At 37.7% G+C, this 24,555-nt stretch overlaps 1 protein-coding gene and 1 pseudogene across 2 annotated transcripts; one reads left to right on the top strand and one right to left on the bottom strand.

Annotated features, from left to right (window-relative positions):
- Window positions 1-12,601: 12,601 nt before the first annotated feature.
- On the bottom strand, window positions 12,602-14,796 carry LOC121905386 (annotated as a pseudogene).
- A 30-nt stretch (window positions 14,797-14,826) lies between these two features.
- LOC121906139 (protein S100-A1-like) lies at window positions 14,827-18,608 on the top strand. 2 transcript variants are annotated; one of them, XM_042424830.1, is made up of 4 exons: window positions 14,827-14,989; window positions 17,115-17,190; window positions 17,810-17,973; window positions 18,273-18,608. In XM_042424830.1, the coding sequence occupies exons 1-4, from the start codon at window positions 14,906-14,908 to the stop codon at window positions 18,420-18,422; spliced, it is 474 nt and encodes a 157-aa protein (XP_042280764.1). In that variant the 5' UTR covers window positions 14,827-14,905; the 3' UTR covers window positions 18,423-18,608. The 2 variants fall into 2 exon arrangements, with proteins under 2 accessions (XP_042280764.1, XP_042280765.1); XM_042424831.1 differs by lacking the exon at window positions 14,827-14,989 and adding an exon at window positions 16,734-16,754.
- Window positions 18,609-24,555: the final 5,947 nt, after the last annotated feature.

The following is a 24,555-nucleotide window of genomic DNA, read 5'->3' as shown; positions in this document are numbered from 1 at the left end:
AGTAGTCTTCCCTCTGTCAGTTACAGTAGGAGAGACTTGCATTTCTTAGGAGATCATCTTTTCTCTTCTATTCTTTAGGCAAACTCACTGTTTTACTAGATTTCAGGAGTGTCTCAATCTGGAGGACCCCAAATTTAAAACAGAGCTCGGTGAAAAAGGCCATTAAATGTTTTTTTCTCCACTCAGAGAGAATAATCTGCAGCAGAAACAGATCACCTGGTTTTGCAGGTTTTAAAATGTTCAGTCCGTCACTGTCTATTCCTGTTCCTGCAATGGTTAAACCTGAATGATCTTTAAGGTTAACAAGGCCTTCGTTATATATTGTTGTATTGAGATTTTATTAAATGCTGTTTTGATGCCCTTTTTCACCATCTCTCCATTTTTAATGTTTGTCTAAATGTTGGCTTTCTGCCTTTTCTTCCATTGTCCTGAGAACACAGAGCGTCCATACAAAAGAGAGTAGAGTGCTCTGATTAGACCACCAGGCATACAGTAAATAAAGGTTAAATTAATTAATTAATTAATAAAGATGAGCCTCAGACTTTTTCATTTCTCTTTATGACAAGTCAAAATGTCTGCCGTGAAACAGTCTATTGTAGGATTCATGTGATTGTCAGGCAGCTTATTTCTCTTATTTCAGTTTGCTATTGAATCACTCTGGAGAAAAGGTCAAACCATGAGTCATTTCTCACCTTACATGTATCTACTATGCAAAACAACCTTATATATACTAAGACAAAACTAATTCAAATAAATTGCAAATATTCTCTCTGTTGAACTGGGAGGAAAGGATGACGTGGGGTCATCAGGTTAACATGAATTACCCACAACAGACACTGGGTGGTGCTCATGGTTGCCTTCATATATTAAAACTATTTAGTCTGTTCCACATGTTTACTGGTATAAAAATACCTGAGTTCCTTTGTGCTCTTACAGATTTTTAAAAAATGTTTCATAATGGAAAACTACTTTGTGGGTCGTATTAGGAGTGACATCTTTTCACTTCAAACCAGCAAACCAGCAATCTGCAAACCAGGCAGATTTTTTAATCTGTCTCTAAAATATTTTAACATTACTGAGTGGCCCAGTTTATCTCCAAAAAATAACAGACTTGAGAAACCAGTATAACATCTTTATTGAGATGATGAGTTTTGGACAAAATCATAAATTATTGATTCGTCAGTGGTGTTTCTTTTGGCAACATTACAAGTTTCTGTGATTAAGAAACAATTCAAACCATTACATCTATAACATGATGAACAGTGTTACTGTGTAAATGCTGTTAAGAATTTCAAATGGATTGAATTTAAATGGCAGACTTCCAGGTTGTCACAGTTGCTCTAGTTCCCCTCCATCCCTTCCAGCATTTCATTGCACATCATAGTCACTGTAGAGAGCATAACCATAAACTCATTGAAGTCCATTTGACCATCGCCGTTGAGATCCAGTTCAGACATAAAGTCATCAAGTTTCGCTAGGTCCTTGCATTCCTAAAACAGAAGCAGCGAGATGAAAATCCAACCAAAGAGAATTAGTTTCACAAGATTGAAGACACATAACACTTACAAGCCTGAAATACACTTTTTTTCTAAACACTTTTTTGAATTGTACCACTTACTCATAATAGTTTGGTCATCATGAGATAAAAAGGCACTAAGGTCACTTATTCATTTATTATCCATACTCTGCTATTATTGAACAATAATATCCAATAGACATAATATCTACAGAGCAGCTGAGAAAATTGAAAAGTATTAAGAGACAAACTAACACACTGTTAGTTTTGGCCTTTTTTGCAGAGTTAATAAAAAAAGATTATAGAATATTGCCAGTCTTATCCTTTAAAAACATCATAAGCGTCACCACGTCTAAAATATTGAGGAAAAACTCTAACATGTAATTTATCATTAACTAAGTAATGTGCAGGGACTGAAGTTTTGCACTGAAAATGTGTTAAAAAGAAACACTCACTGATACGAAGGTGGGGAATTCTGTCTTGATCAGATCCTTCAGCTCTTTTTTGCTCAGCTTTTTGGGGTCCCCTCCTTTTGAGGCATAGGAGCGGAACAATTCGATGAGGCCGATCATACCCTGTTCAACTGCGGTAGCCATGTTTTCAGTATTGCAATCGAAGCCTAGAAAGACAATTCAAGAGAGTCACAAATCAACAACTGTAGTTATAAAATGTCATTTTATTGTCATTTACTAGAACTGTAGAAAGCTAAAGAGTAAATATTTTGTGTAGCTGGAGGAAAAACAATTCAGTGTTGTTAATAATAATTATATTATTCACTGTAATAACTTAACATATCCCTATTTTATAATTCACATGGCTTTCTTCCTTCTCTCTAAGTTACACTTGACTTGCCTTCCGCTCATAAGTTTAGTTTTAATTTTAGTCTCTAACTTTCATTTTTATTTACTGCAGTCTTTGAAGTTTGTTTGAATCTTTTGTCATTTGCATTTTTAATGAAAAAACTCATGTACTTTAATATGTACTTCCTCAGTTACACACAAAATTGTAATACTAGTTGGATAATCCAGTATATACAATAGTGTGTGCAAGAGAGGGCCCCCAAATAATAATAATAATAATAATAATAATAATAATAATAATAATAATAATAATAATACTGTAAAATAAAATAAAAACAGCCTGTGACACATCATTAACATTCCTCTATAATCTATAATCATATTTTCAAGTCTCACCTCAGATCCGACTGCTTTAAATATTGAAGGTTTGAACCTAACATGATAGAAAACCAACAGCAGGAACTCACCTGGACACTGATGCAAACAGGAGTTGGAAGTGGAAGTGGCTTCAGCTCTCTTCCCATCAGTTATATACACTCCTCTCTTTGTGGAAAAAAAAAATCTAAATCATATATGTGCATACCTCCAGACAGGTGAGTCACCTGGTATGTAAAATGCAACCAAAGGCTGTTTATTCTGCACAGCAAACAGGCTTTTAAGAAGAAAAGCTGTTGGTGAAAGGACATTAGGCGAGGCAGGTTTGTAAGTCAGCATGAATAAAATCATGTTTACTTTTGCCTTTTTTCCCTTTTCAGGTGTAGCAGGTGCAGCATTATTGTATACATCTTCAGCTTGGATGAAAATTTCAATGTTTCCTGAAGTATAAATTCTACTCAAAGGTATAACTGAGAGGTTGTGTAATAAAAGGCTATTTGGTGGGTTGTATTACAGTTGTGAGTCATGATACTTTCATGGAGGTTTACTTCCCCCTGTCAAATACACCACAGTCCTTCTCCACCTGGTCAATTTAAAGTGTTAGTTCACTCAAATGACAAAGAAAACACTTTGTCTTTCTGGCTACACTTTAATATCACTGGGATAAAATTTTACCCAGTTTGGATCAATATAACACCAACACAATACTCAAGACATTTTTTTAATCCAAAAGAGAGAGGAACAAAAACATAAAATGTGGCCACAAATGAACAGACCACCTCCCACAGGGTCTGGGATCTTTGGAGACGAGGTGTTACCTTCAACTGCCGGCTTCTACTAAGGGTCTGGATGCGATCTAAGGCAAAGGAACCCCTGCCTCACTCAAGGAGAACATTGACCAATGAAAAAAGGAGGAGGGTAAAAGAATATTTAACTACATAAGAAAGGAGGAGTTCTTAATTAAAAAGCAAAGCTGGTAGAACAAGAGGAAGTCGAATTTAAATGACAAATTATTTGGCAAGATAAAAAATATAATCATACAACTCAGCAGCAATAGAAATTGTAAAACTAATACCCAAATATTAAAAGTAGGGCTATAAGCCTTATGAAATGTATAGAAAATATATAGACACACTTGCATCTCCTTAAAATGAAGTGATGCTTGAAGATGTGAAAGTATCCAGTATTTCACTAATTCAGAGGGTTTCAGGGGTCCAAAGACGTGAAAATATCCAGTATTTCACTTATTTAAATTACTTTAGAGTCACATAGAAATGACAGCATTCAGTATTGCATTTACTTTAATGTTTTTTGAGGCCAGATGAGTTGAAAGTATCAGTCATTTAAATTATTTAGAGGCCCAAAGAGGTGAAAGTATTCAGTATTTCAAATGTTTGACGGATTTTAGAGGCACAAAGTATCCAGTATTTCACTTACTTCATTTCAATAGGCTGCTCTTTACATTGAGCAAGTTTCTCTGAAAGGAACCTGCCCCAGGCCAGGTGTGATTGTCAGTGTCAAGATTGTCAGTTAATATTGTTACTGGATTAGATTGCTGTCTTTAGGAAACGAAAAATGAATTCCTTCCTCGGCTGTGCAACCACACCTGTCTTTGTTGTTGGCACTGATGTGGTAATGAATCACATGGGAAGTTTCTGTGTGTTTTGTTATATAGGGTTTGGGTTATAGGGACTTAAACAACACCCATTGTATCTGACATGAATTCAAACTGAAAGAGCCTGCTGTATAAAAGGAGAAATTTTGACTGATGAATTCAAGGTTCAAGATGAAAAGGTTCAATGCATAAGAACTGACGACCAAATACACTGTTTGTTGTGGCCTTCAGAACGACACATATACAATCTTTTCTGATCTGATGTCAACATCATGTTTGCCTGTGCCTTACAATACACTATTTTTTGGTTAGCTTTAGGCATAAAGATGACTTGGTTAGGGTTAGGGTTAAGGAAAGATCATGGTTTGTGATGAAATTAAAACTTTGTTAAGGTTTGGGGACCTTTGTCATCATACTGTACAGTAAATACATTAGCTACCACTTGCTTAAGGTCAGGGAACGACTGCAATCATGGTTAAAAGAAACCAACACTGATTGTCAACAGTTAAAGTTCAACATTTTGTTGACCCAACTCCTCCCATTGTAAACTTTGTAACTCTATAACAAAGTCACACCTCTGTTGCTCCCATGAAAGGGTCAAAATGCCAGCGACACTTGTAATATAAAGAACAAACGGCAAGTAGCATGACAGCCGCTAGATGGTCCAATTGACTCTCATTCAAAAATTGTCAAGTTCTCTCCAGAAATACTAATTAAGCAGTTTTTTTCCCCGAGTCATTCTGGTGTTAATCATTAAATTCAGGCCCTGTAAGTGTGCTGGTGGTCATTTTGGAAATTATACTCCATTAATAAGATTTGAAGACTTATAGTAGTTTTGATGTCTGCTGTGTGGGCGTTGATTGACAGCTGTGATTGACAGTTGGCTCACCTGCTGCTCTCCTCAGCTCTGGGACTCACAATGAGTTAGATTGTGTTGCAATATTTCACCAAGTTAAATTTTACTTGAATACAATACCTGCCCTGTGAGCACATTTCAGCTAAGGTATCTAACATCAGCCTCGTGTGCACCACTCAGTGTTCCCATTAAGCTAGCATTCACTTTGGCCTTATTTGGAAGATCCTGGCTCCAAACGCAAAAGATGATGCTGACCATAAGCAAAACCTCTGGGCTTCAAACCGGTTCCAATGCAAACCAACCAAACAAACCATTAATTTGTTTTATACACAAACTCATCAAGAGTTTTCAATTTACTAATTGTAATTCAAGTGAATGGGCCCAAATCTTGCATATTTTTAATGCCACAGGTGTGAGCAAGACAGACATGTCTCACCCTGCAGAAAATTCTCATCCTCACACCGTTCAGATTTGATGTTTCGCCATGACAGAGGAAGTTGCTATAACTTTATTGTAATTGCTCCATTCTGCACCAAACTTTACATGTTTGATAAGACTCCCAGCTTGAACATGTCTACATGAAAAAATGATTTTTGTCATGCCAAGTGAATTCATCATGTTGCTAAAGTTATCCGTCTTGTATCTTAATTAAAAAAGATACATTTTGGACATTATTGCATTGTAAGCTACAAAACAAGGTCATAACTTAGCATAACTGTGGATCTGAGCCACTGTGTGAAACAGCTTTGTCAAAATGGAGATAGTGGGGTAAAACGTGCCAGTGATGTGGGGGCAAGATGAGTCAATGGCTCAATTTACCCCCAAAAATTATTTTCTGATATTCTAGAGACCAGAGACCCTGTTCATGTTAATGTTTGATCCACTGTTACAAGTATTACAATGTTGATGAATAAATACCTAATTGTTGACTGATGTTAAGTTTAAGCTACACACAAACATGCTGTACATACAGACGGGTGACAGATTAAAGGAAAAACCAACATGAAGTGTTTTAGTAAGGTGTTGGGCCACCATGTGCCACCAGAACAGCTTCAATACACCTTGGCATTGATTCTACAAGTCTCTGAACTCTTCTAGAGGGTTGAACACCATTCATTCAAAAAGATATTCACTCATTTGGTGTTTTGATGATGGTGGTGGAGAAAGCTGTCTAACACATAGGTTCAAAATCTCTCATAGGTGTTCAAATAGGTTGAGACCTGGTGACTGTGAAGGCCATAGAATATGATTCACATCATTTTCATACTCATCAAACCATTCAGTGACCCCTCGTGCTCTGTGAATGGGGGCACTGTCATTGAAATGGAAACATATACACTTATGTTATTGTCTTAAGATTATGTTACATTGCCTTTATGATCTCTGCTTCCCGTGTGATCCCGTGTTCCTAACAGATACTATCAAAGGTGAGGTGTGGGACTCGGTCATTGTAACTTTAGAGGGAATGTCCATGGAGGAAAGGCAGATAAGGATTTGGCCTTCAATTCTTAATTTTCAACAGAGACCGAAAGAAACTCCCTACAGATACGGTGAATCAGTTTAATCTTTACTGAAAATGTTTAGGTAACATGTTGAACAACAGGAAACAAACATATAATTTTACTGAAAAGTATGAGTTTTTGCCTTTGTTAAATTGATGGCATTAATAAAGTTCGAAATTATCTCAAATTTGTTTGATTTTGTGTAATTTTTATATCAGTATTTAATGGTAACACTATTTTCCCATAGAGCACTCAATTTACCCCATCCCCATGCTCATTTTACCCCTACCTTGGGGTAAGTTGTGCCATACTAACTTTTTTTGATGGGTGATTGTTCTAAAACCATAATAATTAGATAACTTGTTTTAATTTCCATGGGCACACAGCGACCTGAGGTATACATAGTTACCACTAGTTGAAACAAATACACTTTCATTTTGCAGTAAAATCACCAAATGTAAAAAAGTGGTTCATGTTACCCCGTTCTCCCCTACATGCCTGTGACAGAAGCCCATCGATTTCACCACAGCCCGACGTGCACAGAGGCACAAGGGCCTGTTAAACACTGCTTGCAGTTTTAATTACTAAAAGATACTTGATTCTTGATTGTTTTTTCTATTTTTTTTTTTTTTACTGAGTTTAACTGTAATTCTGTATAAGTGGTATATTCATAAAATTGCCTTGTCTAATATCTCACTGGTTTAAATATGACAATTACTGAATTGATAGGCTACATGATTTTATAATGATCAAGGGGAGCAGATTTCCCTTTTTTTTTTTTCCTGTGACAGTCAGAACCTAAAGGGAAGCTTTCAGAGCTGTGCAAGCACAAAGATTTTCTGCTAAATATAAAATAAATGTTGTTAAGTCCCTATAACCTAAACCCTATAGAACAAAACACACATCTCAAAATTGTGACAGATACTCTGACCTTCCCATGCGATTCATTACCACACCAGTACCAACAACAAAGACAGGTGTGGTTGCACATATCTTCTTTTCCAATTTAATCCAGTAACAATATTAACTGACAATCTTGACTCTGACAGTCACACCTGGCCTGGGGCAGGTTCCTTTCAGAGAAACTTGCTCAGTGTATAGAGCAGCCTATTGAAATGAAGTAAGTGAATTACTGGATACTTTGTGCCTCTAAAATCCTTCAAAAATAAGTGAAATACTGGATATTTTCACGTCTTTGGACCCCTGAAACCCTCTGAATTAATGAAATACTGGATACTTTTACCTCTTCAGACATCACTTCATTTTAAGGAGTCACAAGTGTGTCTATATATTTTCTATACTCTAAACCACTTAACATGATGAAAATGATCATGACATTTGATAAGGCTTATAGCCCTACTTTTAATATTTGAGTAGTAGTTTTGCAATTTCTATTGCTGCTAAGCTGTATGATTATATCTTTTATCTTGCCAAATAATTTGTCATTTAAATTCTACTTCCTCTTGTTCTACCGGTTTTGCTTTTTAATTAAGAACTCCTCCTTTCTTATGTAGTTAAATATTCTTTTACCCTCCTCCTTTTTTCATTGGTCAATGTTCTCCTTGAGTGAGGCAGGGGTTCCTTTGCCTTAGATCGCATCCAGACCCTTAGTAGAAGCCAGCAGTTGAAGGTGACACCTCGTCTCCAAAGATCCCAGACCCTGTGGGAGGTGGTCTGTTCATTTGTGGTCACATGTTTTTGTTCCTCTCTCTTTTGGATTAAAAACTGTCTTGAGTATTGTGTTGGTGCTATATTGACCCAAATTGTCAAAACATGTTATACCAGTGATTTCAAAGTGTAGCCAGAAAGAAAAAGTATTTTCTTTGTCATTTGAGTGAACTAACTCTTTAAATTGACCAGGTGGAGAAGGACTATGGTGTATTTGCAGTGGGGGTGGGGGTGTGGATGACTCATACCTGTAATACAACCCACCAAATAGCCTTTTATTACACAACTCCTCACATATGCTTTTGTGTTGTGCAGAATAAACAGCCTTTGGTTGCATTGTACATACCAGGTGACTCACCTGTCTGGAGGTATATGCACATATATGATTTTGATTTTTTTTTTCACAAAGAGAGGAGTGTATATAACTGATGGGAAGAGAGCTGAAGCCACTTCCACTTCCAACTCCTGTTTGCATCAGTGTCCAGGTGAGTTCCTGCTGTTGGTTTTCTATCATGTTAGGTTGTATATACTGGATTATCCAACTAGTATTACAATTTTGTGTGTAACTGAGGAAGTACATATTAAAGTACATGAGTTTTTTCATTAAAAATGCAAATGACAAAAGATTCAAACAAACTTCAAAGACTGCAGTAAATAAAAATGAAAGTTAGAGACTAAAATTAAAACTAAACTTATGAGCTGAAGGCAAGTCAAGTGTAACTTAGAGAGAAGGAAGAAAGCCATGTGAATTATAAAATAGGGATATGTTAAGTTATTACAGTGGATAATATAATTATTATTAACAACACTGAATTGTTTTTCCTCCAGCTACACAAAATATTGACTCTTTAGCTTTCTACAGCTCTAATAAAAGACAATAAAATGACATTTTATAACTACAGTTGTTGATTTGTGACTCGCTTGAATTGTCTTTCTAGGCTTTGATTGCAATACTGAAAACATGGCTACCGCAGTTGAACAGGGTATGATCGGCCTCATCGAACTGTTCCGCTCCTATGCCTCAAAAGGAGGGGACCCCAAAAAGCTGAGCAAAAAAGAGCTGAAGGATCTGATCAAGACAGAATTCCCCACCTTCGTATCAGTGAGTGTTTCTTTTTAACACATTTTCAGTGCAAAACTTCAGTCCCTGCACATTACTTAGTTAATGATAAATTACATGTTAGAGTTTTTCCTCAATATTTTAGACGTGGTGACGCTTATGATGTTTTTAAAGGATAAGACTGGCAATATTCTATAATCTTTTTTTATTAACTCTGCAAAAAAGGCCAAAACTAACAGTGTGTTAGTTTGTCTCTTAATACTTTTCAATTTTCTCAGCTGCTCTGTAGATATTATGTCTATTGGATATTATTGTTCAATAATAGCAGAGTATGGATAATAAATGAATAAGTGACCTTAGTGCCTTTTTATCTCATGATGACCAAACTATTATGAGTAAGTGGTACAATTCAAAAAAGTGTTTAGAAAAAAAGTGTATTTCAGGCTTGTAAGTGTTATGTGTCTTCAATCTTGTGAAACTAATTCTCTTTGGTTGGATTTTCATCTCGCTGCTTCTGTTTTAGGAATGCAAGGACCTAGCAAAACTTGATGACTTTATGTCTGAACTGGATCTCAACGGCGATGGTCAAATGGACTTCAATGAGTTTATGGTTATGCTCTCTACAGTGACTATGATGTGCAATGAAATGCTGGAAGTGATGGAGGGAAAGTAGAGCAACTGTGACAACCTGGGAGTCTGCCATTTAAATTCAATCCATTTGAAATTCTTAACAGCATTTACACAGTAACACTGTTCATCATGTTATAGATGTAATGGTTTGAATTGTTTCTTAATCACAGAAACTTGTAATGTTGCTAAAAGAAACACCACTGACGAATCAATAATTTATGATTTTGTCCAAAACTCATCATCTCAATAAAGATGTTATACTGGATTCTCAAGTCTGTTATTTTTGGGAACTAAACTGGGTCGCTCAGTAATGTCTTAAAATATTTTAGAGACAGATTAAAAACATCTGCCTGGTTTGCAGATTGCTGGTTTGCTGGTTTGAAGTCAAAAGACTTCACTCCTAATACAACCCACTAAGTAGGGAGTTTTCACGTCAACCTGATGACCCCACATCATCCTTTCCTCCCAGTTCAATGGAGAGAATATTTGCAAACCATTTGAATTAGTCTTGTCTTTGAATATATATGATTGTTTTGCATAGGTAGATACATGTAAGGTGAGTAATGACTCGTGGTTTGACCTTTTCTCCAGAGTGATTCAATAGCAAACTGAAATAAGAGAAATAAGCTGCTTGACAATTACATGAATCCTACAATAGACTGATTTCACAGCAGACATTTTGACTTGTCATAAAGAGAAATGAAACAGTCTGAGGCACATCTATATTTATTAGATTAATTAATTAATTAATTCAACCTTTATTTACTGTATGCCTGGTGGTCCAATCAGAGTACTCTACTCTCTTTTGTATGGACGCTCTGTGTTCTCAGGACAACGGAAGAAAAGGCAGAAAGCCAACATTTAGACAAACATTAAAAATGGAGAGATGGTGAAAAAGGGCATCAAAACAGCATTTAATAAAATCTCAATACAACAATATATAATGAAGGCCTTGTTAACCTTAAAGATCTGCTCTTCATTCAGGTTTAACCATTGCAGGAACAGGAATAGTCAGTGATGGACTGAACATTTTAAAACCTGCAAAACCAGGTGTTCTGTTTCTGCTGCAGATTATTCTCTCTGACTGGAGAAAAAAAACATTTAATGGCCTTTTTCACCGAGCTCTGTTTTAAATTTGGGGTCCTCCAGATTGAGACACTCCTGAAATCTAGTAAAACAGTGAGTTTGCCTATAGAATAGAAGAGAAAAGATGATCTACTAAGAAATGCAAGTCTCTCCTACTGTAACTGACAGAGGGAAGACTACTGTAAAAGTCACAATGATGAGATATCAAGCCTTCTCCTCATATGAACCCTAGAGCACTATAATACAAAATATCGAAAGTTTTCAGTTAAAAGTCGAAAATACAAAATGTTAAGATACAGATTTCTTTATCCCGCTAAAATAAAGAGAAATGTCTCTCTGACATCTCTGAAAGCTTTTTGCAGAGATGGCAGGTGCTAATACTGCTAACACTTATCCAGAGAGACACATTGAGGATACTGACACTTCCCAGCAGGCAGAGCAGTGAAACTGATTACAGCACAGTCAGACAGCTTAATGAAATGCAGGGTTTGACTCCAGCACAGACGTGTGACAGGACAGGGTTGCAGAGCCTGACAGAGGCAGCCTCACATCAACACAAGTAGGGTGAAGAAACATTTGTGGACCAAAACAGCCCTGAAAAGGTCCGCGCACAATACAGTTAATACAGGCCCTAACACAGTCGTGAAACTCTGGTGACATGATACTGTAAAATACAAAGCAGCAATGTGGTTTGCTGGTCTAAGATAGAGAGAAAGATCATAACAACCAAGCAGCAGCTTTATAAACATGCAGCAATAGTGTCAAGTGTATGCAAGTGACACCTACAGCTAGACGACTGTACAGACTAGGGATGCACGATATTATCGGCACGCCATCGGTATCGCCCTATAAAAGCTCTAAAATGAAATATCAGCATCAGCCATTTCTGCCGATTAAGAGAGGCTGAATTGTTGCCTTCTCCTCCGCCGCCTGACTGTGCTTCCCTCCACAGACTGTTTCACCCTGGGTCAATCTAAAGTCTCTTAATTTATGTCTCCCAAGCCCCCAGGAACAGCGCTGGGCTGTGAAGCCAATTCAAAATAGCGGCCAAACTGTGTAATTACAATGTCACATGATGCTATTGGGCCCAAAAAGACTTTTTTCCATAGACTTACATTGTGAAAGAGATGTCTGTAAATCAGCGGATACATTTTTTTGAGCATCAAAACCCCTGCAAAATGACTCGTCTCACTATCAGAATTTGATCCATTAGGTCCGATCACATTTTGAAAGCCTAAAAGAGCCGCACGATTGAATTGTATATCCCCATTCAAGTTAGCCGGAGGGCTAAACCGGAAGTAGCCAACTCGGCCGGTGAAAGCCACTAGTGCGCTTCCTCTATGGGCCCAATGATCCCGGAAGATCCGGGTAATTTTATACGTGGAAGTCGAACTTTTTTGGCTTCATGCACCACTGAGCAACTGTCATAGGAATGAACGGGGCCCCGCCTTCGACGCGGTATCCAGTTCTCTTTATACATCCATGATGTCTGCTCATTCCTCGCTCCTCGCCTGAACCGGAAGTTGTTCCTGATGCGCCATTTTGACAGGCGTCCCAAATCTCTTATTATGCTCCGAGGAGCGAGAAGGGATCTCTGAGGAGCGAGGAAACACACCATAAATAACTTTCTTCGTTTATTAGAAAGATTTTTTTTCATGATGTTATTTCCTCCATTAAACTGTTTCTTGCAGACAGACAGACTCTTCCTGACTTTAATTTTATCCATAATAACAGTTAAACACATTTATATTTTCTATGATGTTCTTGATGGCTCTTTTGCACAGCTGGCCTTTTACTCCAAGGAATTTGAGGGTTTGGTGTAATGACTGGCCAGTGAAACCCCAGCACCCCACTTCAACTGGTTCGCCGTGGGCTTTCCAGCCTTTGCTCCTGCACTCTGACACCAGCTCAGCGTATTTGGCCCTCTTGCGCTAATTAGCCTCCTCAATCCGGTCTTCCCAGGGGACAGTAAGCTCTACCAGAACCACTTGCTTCGTTGACTCTGATGTTAACACCATGTCCGGGCGGAGTGAAGTGGCTGAGATGTGTTCTAGGAACTTGAGCTACCTTCCCAGGTCGACTTGGAGCTTCCAGTCCCGTGCAGTGGTGAGAAGCCCTCCGGAGGAACTTGGCTGATGTTGTACCTTATCCCCAGCTCTGACGAATGTGATGGATTGCTTGGGGGTGTGCTGGCACTTGCTGCTGATGATCGCTGCGCTAACTGTGTCTGCCAGGGCCCTGAGAACCCGGTCATGACGCCAGTGATACTGCCCATCTCGAAATGCCTTCAGACAGCAGCTGAGGATGTGTACCAGAGTGCCTCTCTTCTGGCACAGTTGGCATGCTGTAGTGTCTGCTAAGCCCCAACAGTGCAGGTTGGTTGGACTTGGGAGAGTGTCATATACGGATTGGATGAGGAACTTGATGTGCTGGGGTTCGAATCTCCAGAGCTCTGGCCTGGTGATTTTACGCTGTTCAGTGTGCTCCCACCTTGTCCAGGCACCTTGCTGGTACTTGCCAACCATCTTTGTCCAGCGGTCTTCCTCCACCTCTGCTCGTATCTCATCCTGCACCATTTGATGTTTCTCCCTTCCTCTGGCTTTGTTGTGACAGGCTTTGGGAAAACTACTAAGTCCTGCCCGTCCCACTGCCACATTGCCGACCAAGATGCTGTGCTGTAGCCATGCCTCTGCTCTATCGACAGCTTCCTGTGCCTTCCACTTCCTTCCAGTTTTCACCAGGATTCCCGCTGCAGTGACTTTGGCGTCAGAGGAGTCACGGTACATCATCACCTCCCAAGCATGTATAACCTTAAATTCCTCTGACAAGCCGCTGATAGGAAGCTGCAGCTTGGTGGAATGCCCATAGAGGGCAATGCCGCTAAGGGACCGAGGGAGCCCAAGCCAACTCTGGAGAGACTGACTGATGGTTCTTTCTAGTGTCTCCACAGTTGACATAGGCACCTCGCAGATAAGCAGGGGCCAAAGGAGCCTCGGCAGGACTCCATGTTGGTACATCCAGGCTTTGAATTTTCCTGGGAGCCCCGACTTGTCTATTGCTGTGAGCCAGGATGTCAAGTCACTCTTGGTTTGTTGGAGTGTGTCTGTATCCCTCAAGGAACTGTTAAATATCTTGCCCAGGCTTTTGACAGGTTTTTGGGTCACCGTTTGAATTGGTGTCCCTCCTATGGCAAAGCGGAACCGATCAGCCACTCTGCTTTTCTTTAAAATTAATACTAATGTTAAAAAAAACGGAAAAACTGATCATCCAACTCATTGATGGGTCTTTTATTAAAACCAAATGCTGAACAAGACTTTTTAAGGCAACCACAATGTTACAATTAACTTTAGTGAACTGAAAAAACACTGCGAAATAGCAGCAGCTATGCCCATACGCAGCGGTTATGTCACGTAAGCAATGTTGTCGCCATGGTAGCAACTTGTCAGTCACAATGTAGCCCTGCCCTGAAGCTCCTACTTTATCATCAAATTTAAATTAAATGGGACCATAATTTACAAAATGAACATCATGCTGTATTGAAGAGGACTTGAAACTAGCGATTGAGACCATAAACTCATTAGTAAACAGTTTACTGAGGTAATGTTTCAAGAGAGAAGTAGGGTCATTTTCCCATAGACTTCCATACAATCTGACTTTTTTTTGCAGCCAGTCGCCCCCTGTTGGCCATTAGAGAGAATGCAGGTTTTTGGCACTTCCATATTGGCTTCATTTTTCAGCCCAGGAGGTTGCCGCTTGGTTCAGATCAGCTGGTGGCTCTGTGCAGACTGCTGGTCATCATGAAAGTCTTTGTCTCCATCTGCTGGTCAGTTCCTGCACTGTATGCTGTGTCCAGTTACAGCCTATACCAATTCTTCACTGAGGTAATGTCAGTATTTTTTTTCTGGGAATAAACACTGTATATATAAATCTGACTACTGCTTAGGCCAAATTAAATTACAAGGATTCAGTGTTTCTACCTGTTTTTTGTTTTTTTTGTTTTTTTGATGGGAAATAAGATTTATAGAAAATATAATCAACCAATTAACTGTATAACTGACCCAACTCCATGTCCTTTTATTCTTTTATTATCTGAGATATTTTATCATTATGTCTTTAATTAGAAAGAATGATTTAATTAGATGCTAGCGCCATCTTCTCTTACTTATTTGTAAAAAAAATTTTGTCCTCAACAGATGTCTGCAGCCATGTTGAGCTGCATGGTGAGATTGTAATGCTCATTACAAACCAGGAAACAAGACAGTGAAGGCAGAGCAAGAGAAGTTAGTTGACTTAATTACTAAAAGATACTTGATTCTTGATTGTTTTTTCCAGTTTGTTTGTTTTTTACTGAGTTTAACATTCTGTATAAGTGGTATATCCATAAAATTGCCTTGCCTAATATCTCACTTGTTTAAATATAACAATTACTGAATTGATACATATAATGTATATTTTTTTATTTATAATGATCAAAGGGAGCAGATTTCAATTTTTTTTAATTGTGACAGTCAGAACCTAAAGGGAAGCTTTCAGAGCTGTGCAAGCACAAAGATTTTCTGCTAAATATACAATAAATGTTGTTAAGTCCCTATAACCTAAACCCTATATAACAAAACACACAAAGAAAATCTCATAATTATGCTACCTGCTCTGACCTTCCCATGTGATTCATTACCACACCAGTGCCAACAAGAAAGACAGGTGTGGTTGCACAGCTGAGGAAGGAATTAATTCTTCTCTTCCAATCTAATCCAATCCAGTAACAATATTAACTGACAATCTTGACTCTGACAGTCACACCGGGCAGGTTCCTTTCAGAGAAACTTGCTCAATGTAAAGAGCAGCCTAATGAAGTGAAGTAAGTGAATTACTGGATACCGTGTGCCTCTAAAATCCTTCAGATAAATGAAATACTGGATATTTTCACCTCTTTGGACCCCTGAAACCCTCTGAATTAATGAAATACTGGATACTTTTACCTCTTCAGACATCACTTCATTTTAAGGAGTCACAAGTGTGTCTATATATTTTCTATACTCTAAACCACTTAACATGATGAAAATGATCATGACATTTGATAAGGCTTATAGCCCTACTTTTAATATTCGGGTATTAGTTTTGCAATTTCTATTGCAGCTAAGCTGTATGATTATATCTTTTATCTTGCCAAATAATTTGTCATTTAAATTCTACTTCCTCTTGTTCTACCGGTTTTGCTTTTTAATTAAGAACTCCTCCTTTCTTATGTAGTTTAATATTCTTTTACCCTCCTCCTTTTTTCATTGGTCAATGTTCTCCTTGAGTGAGGCGGGGGTTCCTTTGCCTTAGATTGCATCCAGACCCTTAGTAGAAGCTGGCAGTTGAAGGTGACACCTCGTCTCCAAAGATCCCAGACCCTGTGGGAGGTGGTCTGTTCATTTGTGGTCACATGTTTTTGTTCCTCTCTCTTTTGGATTAAAAAATGTCTTGAGTATTGTGTTGGTGCTATATTGACCCAAACTGGGTAACATTTTATCCCAGTGATTTTAAAGTGTAGCCAGAAAGAAAAAGTATTTTCTTTGTCATTTGAGTGAACTAACTCTTAAAATTGACCAGGTGGAGAAGGACTGTGGTGTATTTGACGGGTGGAAGTAAACCTCCATGAAAGTACCATGACTCACAACTGTAATACAACTCACCAAATAGCCTTTAATCACACAACCCCTCAGTTATACCTTTGAGTAGAATTTATATTTCAGGAAACATTGAAATTTTCATCCAAGCTGAAGATGTATGCAATAATGCTGCACCTGCTACACCTCAAAAGTGAAAAAGGCAAAAGTAAACATTATTTTATTCATGCTGGCTTACAAGCCTGCCTCGCCTAATGTCCTTTTATAAAGAGCTTTTCTTCTTAACGGTCTGTTTGCTGTGCAGAACAAACAGATTGTGGTTGCATTGTACATACCAGGTGACTCACCTGTTTAGAGGGAGGCACCCATCTGTTTTTGATTTTTTTTCACATAGAGAGGAGTGTATATAACTGATGAGATAAGAGCTGAAGCCACTTCCACTTCCTACTCCTTATACTGCCAGTATCGAGGTGAGTTCTTGCTGTTGGTTTTCTATCATGTTAGCTTCAAACCCTCAATATTTAAAGCAGTCGGATCTGAGGTGAGACTTGAAAATATGATTATAGAATATAGAGGAATGTTAATAATGTGTCACAGGCTGTTTTTTTTTTACATTATTATTATTATTATTATTATTATTATTATTTGGGGGTCCTCTGTTGCACACGCTCTTGTATATACTGGATTATCCAACTAGTATTACAATTTTGTGTGCAACTGAGAAAGCATACATTAAAGTACATGAGTTTTTTCATTAAAAATGCAAATAACAAAAGATTCAAACAAACTTCAAAGACTGCAGTAAATAAAAATGAAAGTTAGAGACTAAAATTAAAACTAAACTTATGAGCTGAAGGCAAGTCAAGTGTAACTTAGAGAGAAGGAAGAAAGCCATGTGAATTATAAAACAGGGATATGTTAAGTTATTACAGTGAATAATATAATTATTATTAACAACACTGAATTGTTTTTCCTCCAGCTACACAAAATATTTACTCTTTAGCTTTCTACAGTTCTAATAAATGACAATAAAATGCCATTTCAGAACTACAGTTGTTAATTCTTGACTCTCTTGAATTGTCTTTCTAGGCTTTGATTGCAATACTGAAAACATGCCTACCAAACTTGAAGAAGGTATGATGGTCCTCAGGGAAGCGTTCCACTCCTATGCCTCAAAAGAAGGAGACCCCAAAACGCTGAACAAAAAAGAGCTGAAGACCCTGATTGAGACAGAATTCCCCAGCTTCATATCAGTGAGTGTTTCTTTTTAACACATTTTCAGTGCAAAACTTCAGTCCCTGCACATTACTTAGTTAATGATAAACTGCATGTCAGAGTTTTTCCTCAATATTTTAGACTTGGTGAAGCTTACGATGTTTTTAAAGGATAAGACTGTCAATATTCTATATATATTTTTTAATAACTCTGCAAAAAGGCCAAAACTAACATTGAGTGACTCTTAATACTTTTCAATTTTCAGTATTGAAAATAAATGGATAACTGACCTTAGTGCCTTTTTATCTCATGATTTTACCTCATGCGTCTGTTTTAGGACTGCAAGGACCAAGCATCACTCGATGAGTGTATGTCTGATCTGGATTTCAACGGCGATGGTCAAGTGGACTTCAATGAGTTTATGATGGTGCTTGCTACAGTGACTCTGGTGTGTCAGTTCATGGCAGAAGAGATGGGCGAGAATTAGAGCAACTGTGACAACCTGGAAGTCTGCCATTTAAATTCAATCCATTTGAAATTCTTAACAGCATTTACACAGTAACACTGTTCATCATGTTATAGATGTAATGGTTTGAATTGTTTCTTAATCACAGAAACTTGTAATGTTGCTAAAAGAAACACCACTGACGAATCAATAATTTATGATTTTGTCCAAAACTCATCATCTCAATAAAGATGTTGTACTGGTTTCTCAAGTCTGTTATTTTTGGAAACTAAACTGGTTTGCTCAGTAATGTCGTAAAACCATGAGCACTACCTAGTGTCTGTTGTGGGTAATTCATGTGAACCTGATGACCCCACATCATCCTTTCCTCCCAGTTCAACGGAGAGAATATTTGCAAACCATTTGAATTAGTCTTGTCTTTGAATATATATGATTGTTTTGCATAGGTAGATACATGTAAGGTGAGTAATGACTCATGGTTTGACCTTTTCTCCAGAGTGATTCAATAGCAAACTTCCTCTGAAATAAGAGAAATAAGCTGCCTGACAATTACATGAATCCTACAATAGACTGTTTCACGGCAGACATTTTGACTTGTCATAAAGAGAAATGAAACAGTCTGAGGCACAGCTATATTTATAAAAAAAATAATTAACTAATTAATTAATCTAAACTTTATTTACTGTTTGCCTGGTGGTCCAATCAGAGCACTCTACTCTCTTTTGTATGGACGCTCTGTGTTCTCAGGACAATGAAAGCAAAGGCAGAAAGCCAATATGTACACAAACATTAATTCACTAACCAAGACCACGCCAAGAACAATATGGATTTCGATGGTTTAATTGAGATAATGAAAGAGAGCTGAGACGTTGATGGATAGGTTGGAGAACCTGATGAAGGGATTAGAGATGGAGGGATGAAGTGATGGGGGAGGAAATGGGTGAAGGGTGAGAGTTGCAAACTGAAACAAGAAGGGAGATGAACGGATAAGGTGTGCCTAAATACTCTGTTGTGCGGAAGTGGGAAGTGTACAAGGTGTGGTCTTTGTTCCCGAACATTGTTTATAAATCTATAAAACTCATAAATGGAGAGATGGTGAAAAGGGGCTTTAATAAAATCTCAATACAACAATATATAATGAAGGCCTTGTTAACCTTAAAGATCTGCTCTTCATTCAGGTTTAACCATTGCAGGAACAGGAAACCTGCAAAACCAGGTGATCTGTTTCTGCTGCAGATTATTCTCTCTGAGTGGAGAAAAAAAAACATTTAATGGCATTTTTCACCAAGCTCTGTTTTAAATTTGGGGTCCTCCAGATTGAGACACTCCTAAAATCTAGTAAAACAGTGAGTTTGCCTAAAGAATAGAAGAGAAAAGATGATCTACTAAGAAATGCAAGTCTCTCCTACTGTAACTGACAGAGGGAAGACTACTGTACAAGTCACAAAGATGAGATATCAAGCCTTCTCCTGATATGATACAGATTTCTTTATCCCGCTAAGATACATAAAGAGAAATGTCAAACTTTGAAAGTTTTTTGCAGAGATGGCAGGTGCTAATACTGCTAACACTTATCTAGAGAGACACTGAGGATATTGACACTTCCCAGCAGGCAGAGCAGTGAAACTGATTACAGCACAGTCAGACAGCTTAATGAAATGCAGGGTTTGACTCCAGCACAGACGTGTGACAGGACGGGGTTGCAGAGCCTGATAGAGGCAGCCTCACATCAACACAAGCGGGGTGAAGAAACATTTGTGGACCAAAACAGCCCTGAAAAGGTCCGCGCACAATACAGTCTGGAGAAACTCAATACAGGCCCTTACACAGTCGTATTATTATATTATAGTATTATTTATGCACCAGCAGCTACTCTGATAGTCATTTATGCTGAAAATCATTTATGCTGACTAAAAGCTCTGGTGTCATGATACTGCAAAATACTGTAAAATACAAAGCAGCAATGTGGTTTGCTGGTCTAAGATAGAGAGAAAGATCATAACAACCAAGCAGCAGCTTTATTAACATGCAGCAATAGTGCCATCAAGTGTATGCAAGTGACACCTACAGGTAGATGACTCTACCGACATTAATAGTGTTTATTAAACACTATCTCCTCCGAGGGCGTAAATGGTATCGGCTTCCAACTTTGGTACATGACTTATGACACTGTGCTGAATAATAGTTGTTAAAAACTTTGTAATAACTCGAACGGTTTGGATTTTATAAGCCCTGAAAGTTGTGCCACATTGCTCAAAAACAGTAAAAGATAGAAAAGTCATGTAAATTCAAGATTTGTAGGTCAAAGTCTCGTGATTCATTTAAAGTTCAAATGAAGTTTGTATCTAAAACTATGTGGAAGCAGTAAATGTTCAAAAAGGTGTGGGTTCACTCACACTCTCCATTCAAATATATGAGTATTTTTCTGTGTCCAGCTGCAGTTACTTATTGTCTCTACACACCTGACAGTACACATTTCAATCAAACTTTCAAAATAAAAGCACACCACACTTGTAAGAAATATCCCTCATTTTTAAAAAGCAAAATTATTACATTGTTATTGTTATGATTATTATTATTCTGCCCCCCCCCCCCCCCCCCCCCCCCCCCCCCCCCCCAGATTAAAAATATAGACCTGAAAATGTGCATGATATGTTTTTTTAATTTAATCCATGGCAGGGTGGGGAAGTCAGAAAGTAATGAGAGACGACTAAGATAAGGTTCAAGATAATGCTAGCCTGCCATCTTGATAGTGCCCGACTCTGCCTAACTCCTGGCTAGTCCAAAATAGGCAAAGAGGTGGAGCTGAGGCGGGCTGAATGAAGCCTGGTAGCTGAAACAAGCCACCTAGCAGCTAGCAACCTGTCACTGAAAGCAGGCACATCCTTAATATGCATAACTTTACAGCTTGATAAAATTTAAACGGGTGGGTACAGTTGTCATGAAAGGGGAAATTAGCTATAGAGACCAAAACCGTTTTTTGGACAAGGCTGTAAACATGTTTATTTCTGCTGTAAAGTTGGACATTTTAACATGGGGGTCTACGGGGATTGACTCACTTTTGGAGCCTCAAGTGGCTATTTGTGGAACTGCAGTTTTTGCATTTCCTCTTTGGCTTCATTTTTCAGCCCTGGAGGTTGCTGCTTGACCACCACCAATACCAACATTCTCAGTTACAGAAAGGTTGAAAATAAATTGCGAAGGAGGCCACATGACTGAGTTTGCCTGGGACCCCAAATCACTAAATCCACCCTTGTCTGTAATAATACATGATAGCAAAAAGGCTGAAAATGTTTTATTTTTTCAGTGTCTGGACGACATCCGTACATAGTTCCCATGAAACTCACATATTAGTGTCGCCGTACATTTTATATACTATACTTAACTGTGTTGGGTGTTGAGCTCTCTGTTGCTGTTCATTTTTTGTTATGCTGAGTCAGCAACGTAGGTTTTCTAAATCAACAATACAAATAGCAATGCAAGCGATGCTTACAAAACATTTTTGATTGATTTTTGAGTTCGCTATTGGAATTTCAGTGATTAAATATAAGATAACAATACATTAGCCAATGTTTGTTTTATATTATATAAACAAAAGATTTTCTTATATTTTGTTACTTGGTTTATTTTACACTTGAAAATTTGTCTGTTGTCTGGTGGACAAACTGTGTATCAGTGAAACTGATTCTTAATGATGAACAAATCTTTTACTGCAATTTCTTCACTTTTCAGCCTACATTTACACAGATGTGTATATATCTGTGATAAGCTAATATATCAGTCAGTACATCTTAACTGAGTAGCATCATCCACCCTTTTAATATTGTCATTGTCAAAAGGAATATGGAAAATGTCATCATACTTTCCTGCACAACATATGAATCAGTTTGATTATGCTCTAATGTCTTTACTTTATAAAACTGACCAGTGGTATAAATCAGATCAATACAGCTCATTTACTTTAGTTGTGTCAACAGTGTCTGGATCTCCAGAAAGCAACATTTCTTATAAAAAAGCATCAATTCTTTCTGTGTAAAAACAAACAAAAACAAAAAACACAGCAGTCCACCTAAAGAACAGAAGCCTACAGGCATGCAGTTTGAACAGCATCATAATATTATTTGTTCATTATTAGTTTGACAGCTTTCAAATGAAAGATGCCAAATCCAGATTATTGATCACGTGTTGTCTTGATCTGAGTAAGCTCAAAAATCATCGGTCGATCACGGTTACCCTGGTTCATAAAAATGTGGTAATATCTCAGTTTGATGAGATAATCTCAGACGTTCTTGATTTTATTGATCTGGCCTGCATTTGGAGATATTGACACATTTTGTGTGTGAGAGTGGGAGATTTAATCAGTTTTCAAGACTTTAGTGTGAACATGCATGTGTTAACATGTGATCAGTTTATAACTTCATAACAAAACAATAACCTTCAAAAAATCATTTTAATTGTACTATTATTAGTACTAATTTTCTATATTTTTGGCTGAAAGTCTTCGTGCGTGCATGACTCTCTCGACATTCTCTTCTGAAAGGTTCTGACTGTCAGTTAAAATAAAAGAAAATCTGCTTGCTTCAGTCATTACAAGTAATATATATATATATATATATTAAATGCATCAATTCAGTAACTGTGACATTGCAACAAGTGAGATATTAAGCAAGGCAATTTTATGAATATACCACTTTAATGGAATTACTGTTAAACTTAGGAAAAACAATCAAGAATCAAGTATCTTTTAGTAATTAAGTCTTTGCATTCTTTTTCCCTAGTGTGTAATGATCATTACAATCTCAGCATGCAGCTCAGTATGGCTGCAGACATCTGTTGAAGACAAAAGTCATCTTTACAAATAAGTAAGTGAAGATGGTGCTAGTGTCTAATAATTAATTCTTTCTGATTAAAGAAATAACGACAAAATATCTCAGATAATAAAAGGATAAAAGGACATGGAGTTGGGACAGTTAGACAATTAATTGGTTGATAATATTTTCTATAAATCCTATTTCCCTGGCCTAAAAAGTAGTCAGATTTATATATACAGTAAGTGTTTATTCCCAGAAAAAGATACTGACATTATCTCAGTGAAAAAGTGATATAAGCTGTAATTGGAAACAACATACAGTACAGAGACTGACCAGCAGATGGAGACACAGACTTCATTATAACCAGCAGTCTACACAGATCCACCAGTCAACCAGAACCCCTTCACCCCCCTGACCACCCTGATGAAGGCCCTGTGAGGCCGAAACCGGTTGTTGTTTAACCAATATGCCCAACTAAATAAAGGCTTTTTAATACAACATCTCTTCTTGCTCTGCTTAAGAGTGGCTGAAGAACATTTTGCCCCTTTCTGACCCCCTTGATGTTGGCTGTCACTGAACTTTATTGTCCTGATTTCTTTTGTGATCTGTGGTTGGATGGATGAAATTTGTGCTTTTATTTAATTTTTGATATAAAACACTTTTCCTACAAGATGAAAATGTGACTTCTTGGTAATAAAAGGTCGTTATCCAATAACACCAGCACATATGGGCATTCTTACCAGTTTATGTCATTCAACGTATTGATGATTTGACTCAACATATTCAATATTTTTTGTGATACATTACCACAGTTATTTGTCTAAATACGTAGTGTTTTACATAGAGATTAACACATCTCTTTGTCCACACCTTGTTCACATGATGTAAATGTAAATAAAGAAGCTGCATTTTTCTTATATTGCAGTATAGAGTCGTATGTATGATAAGGAAAAATGTAAGATCTGTTATTTTGTTGTAACATAACCCTGTTTGGCTGCTTAGCACTTGTTTCTGTTTTCACTTTAAATGTTATAAGAGAAAAGACAGATTTTGCAGATTTGGATGAGGACTGTGTTTGGCAAACATAAAGTAATCTCGCATAATGTTGCTGGGGTTGCTATCAAATCTGAGCAGGGCAGAGCCGCTAATGTTAATAGCATCAACGATATGCTTCCACATGGTGGGTAAATACTATATGGTGGTTGCACTAGTTGTGAATGGGGCTTTTATGTAAGCTGTAACCCCAAAGACTAGTTAATGTGCTCCTTGGCCTTGGAACTAACGCTTGATTACTACCGTATGTAGTAAGCTAGTTAGCCACACATGCTACCATTTGAAGCTGA

The sequence above is a fragment of the Thunnus maccoyii genome, chromosome 10 (genome assembly GCF_910596095.1).
Source record: "Thunnus maccoyii chromosome 10, fThuMac1.1, whole genome shotgun sequence".
Lineage (NCBI taxonomy): Eukaryota > Metazoa > Chordata > Actinopteri > Scombriformes > Scombridae > Thunnus > Thunnus maccoyii.
This window is presented reverse-complemented; position numbering and strand designations above follow the sequence as displayed.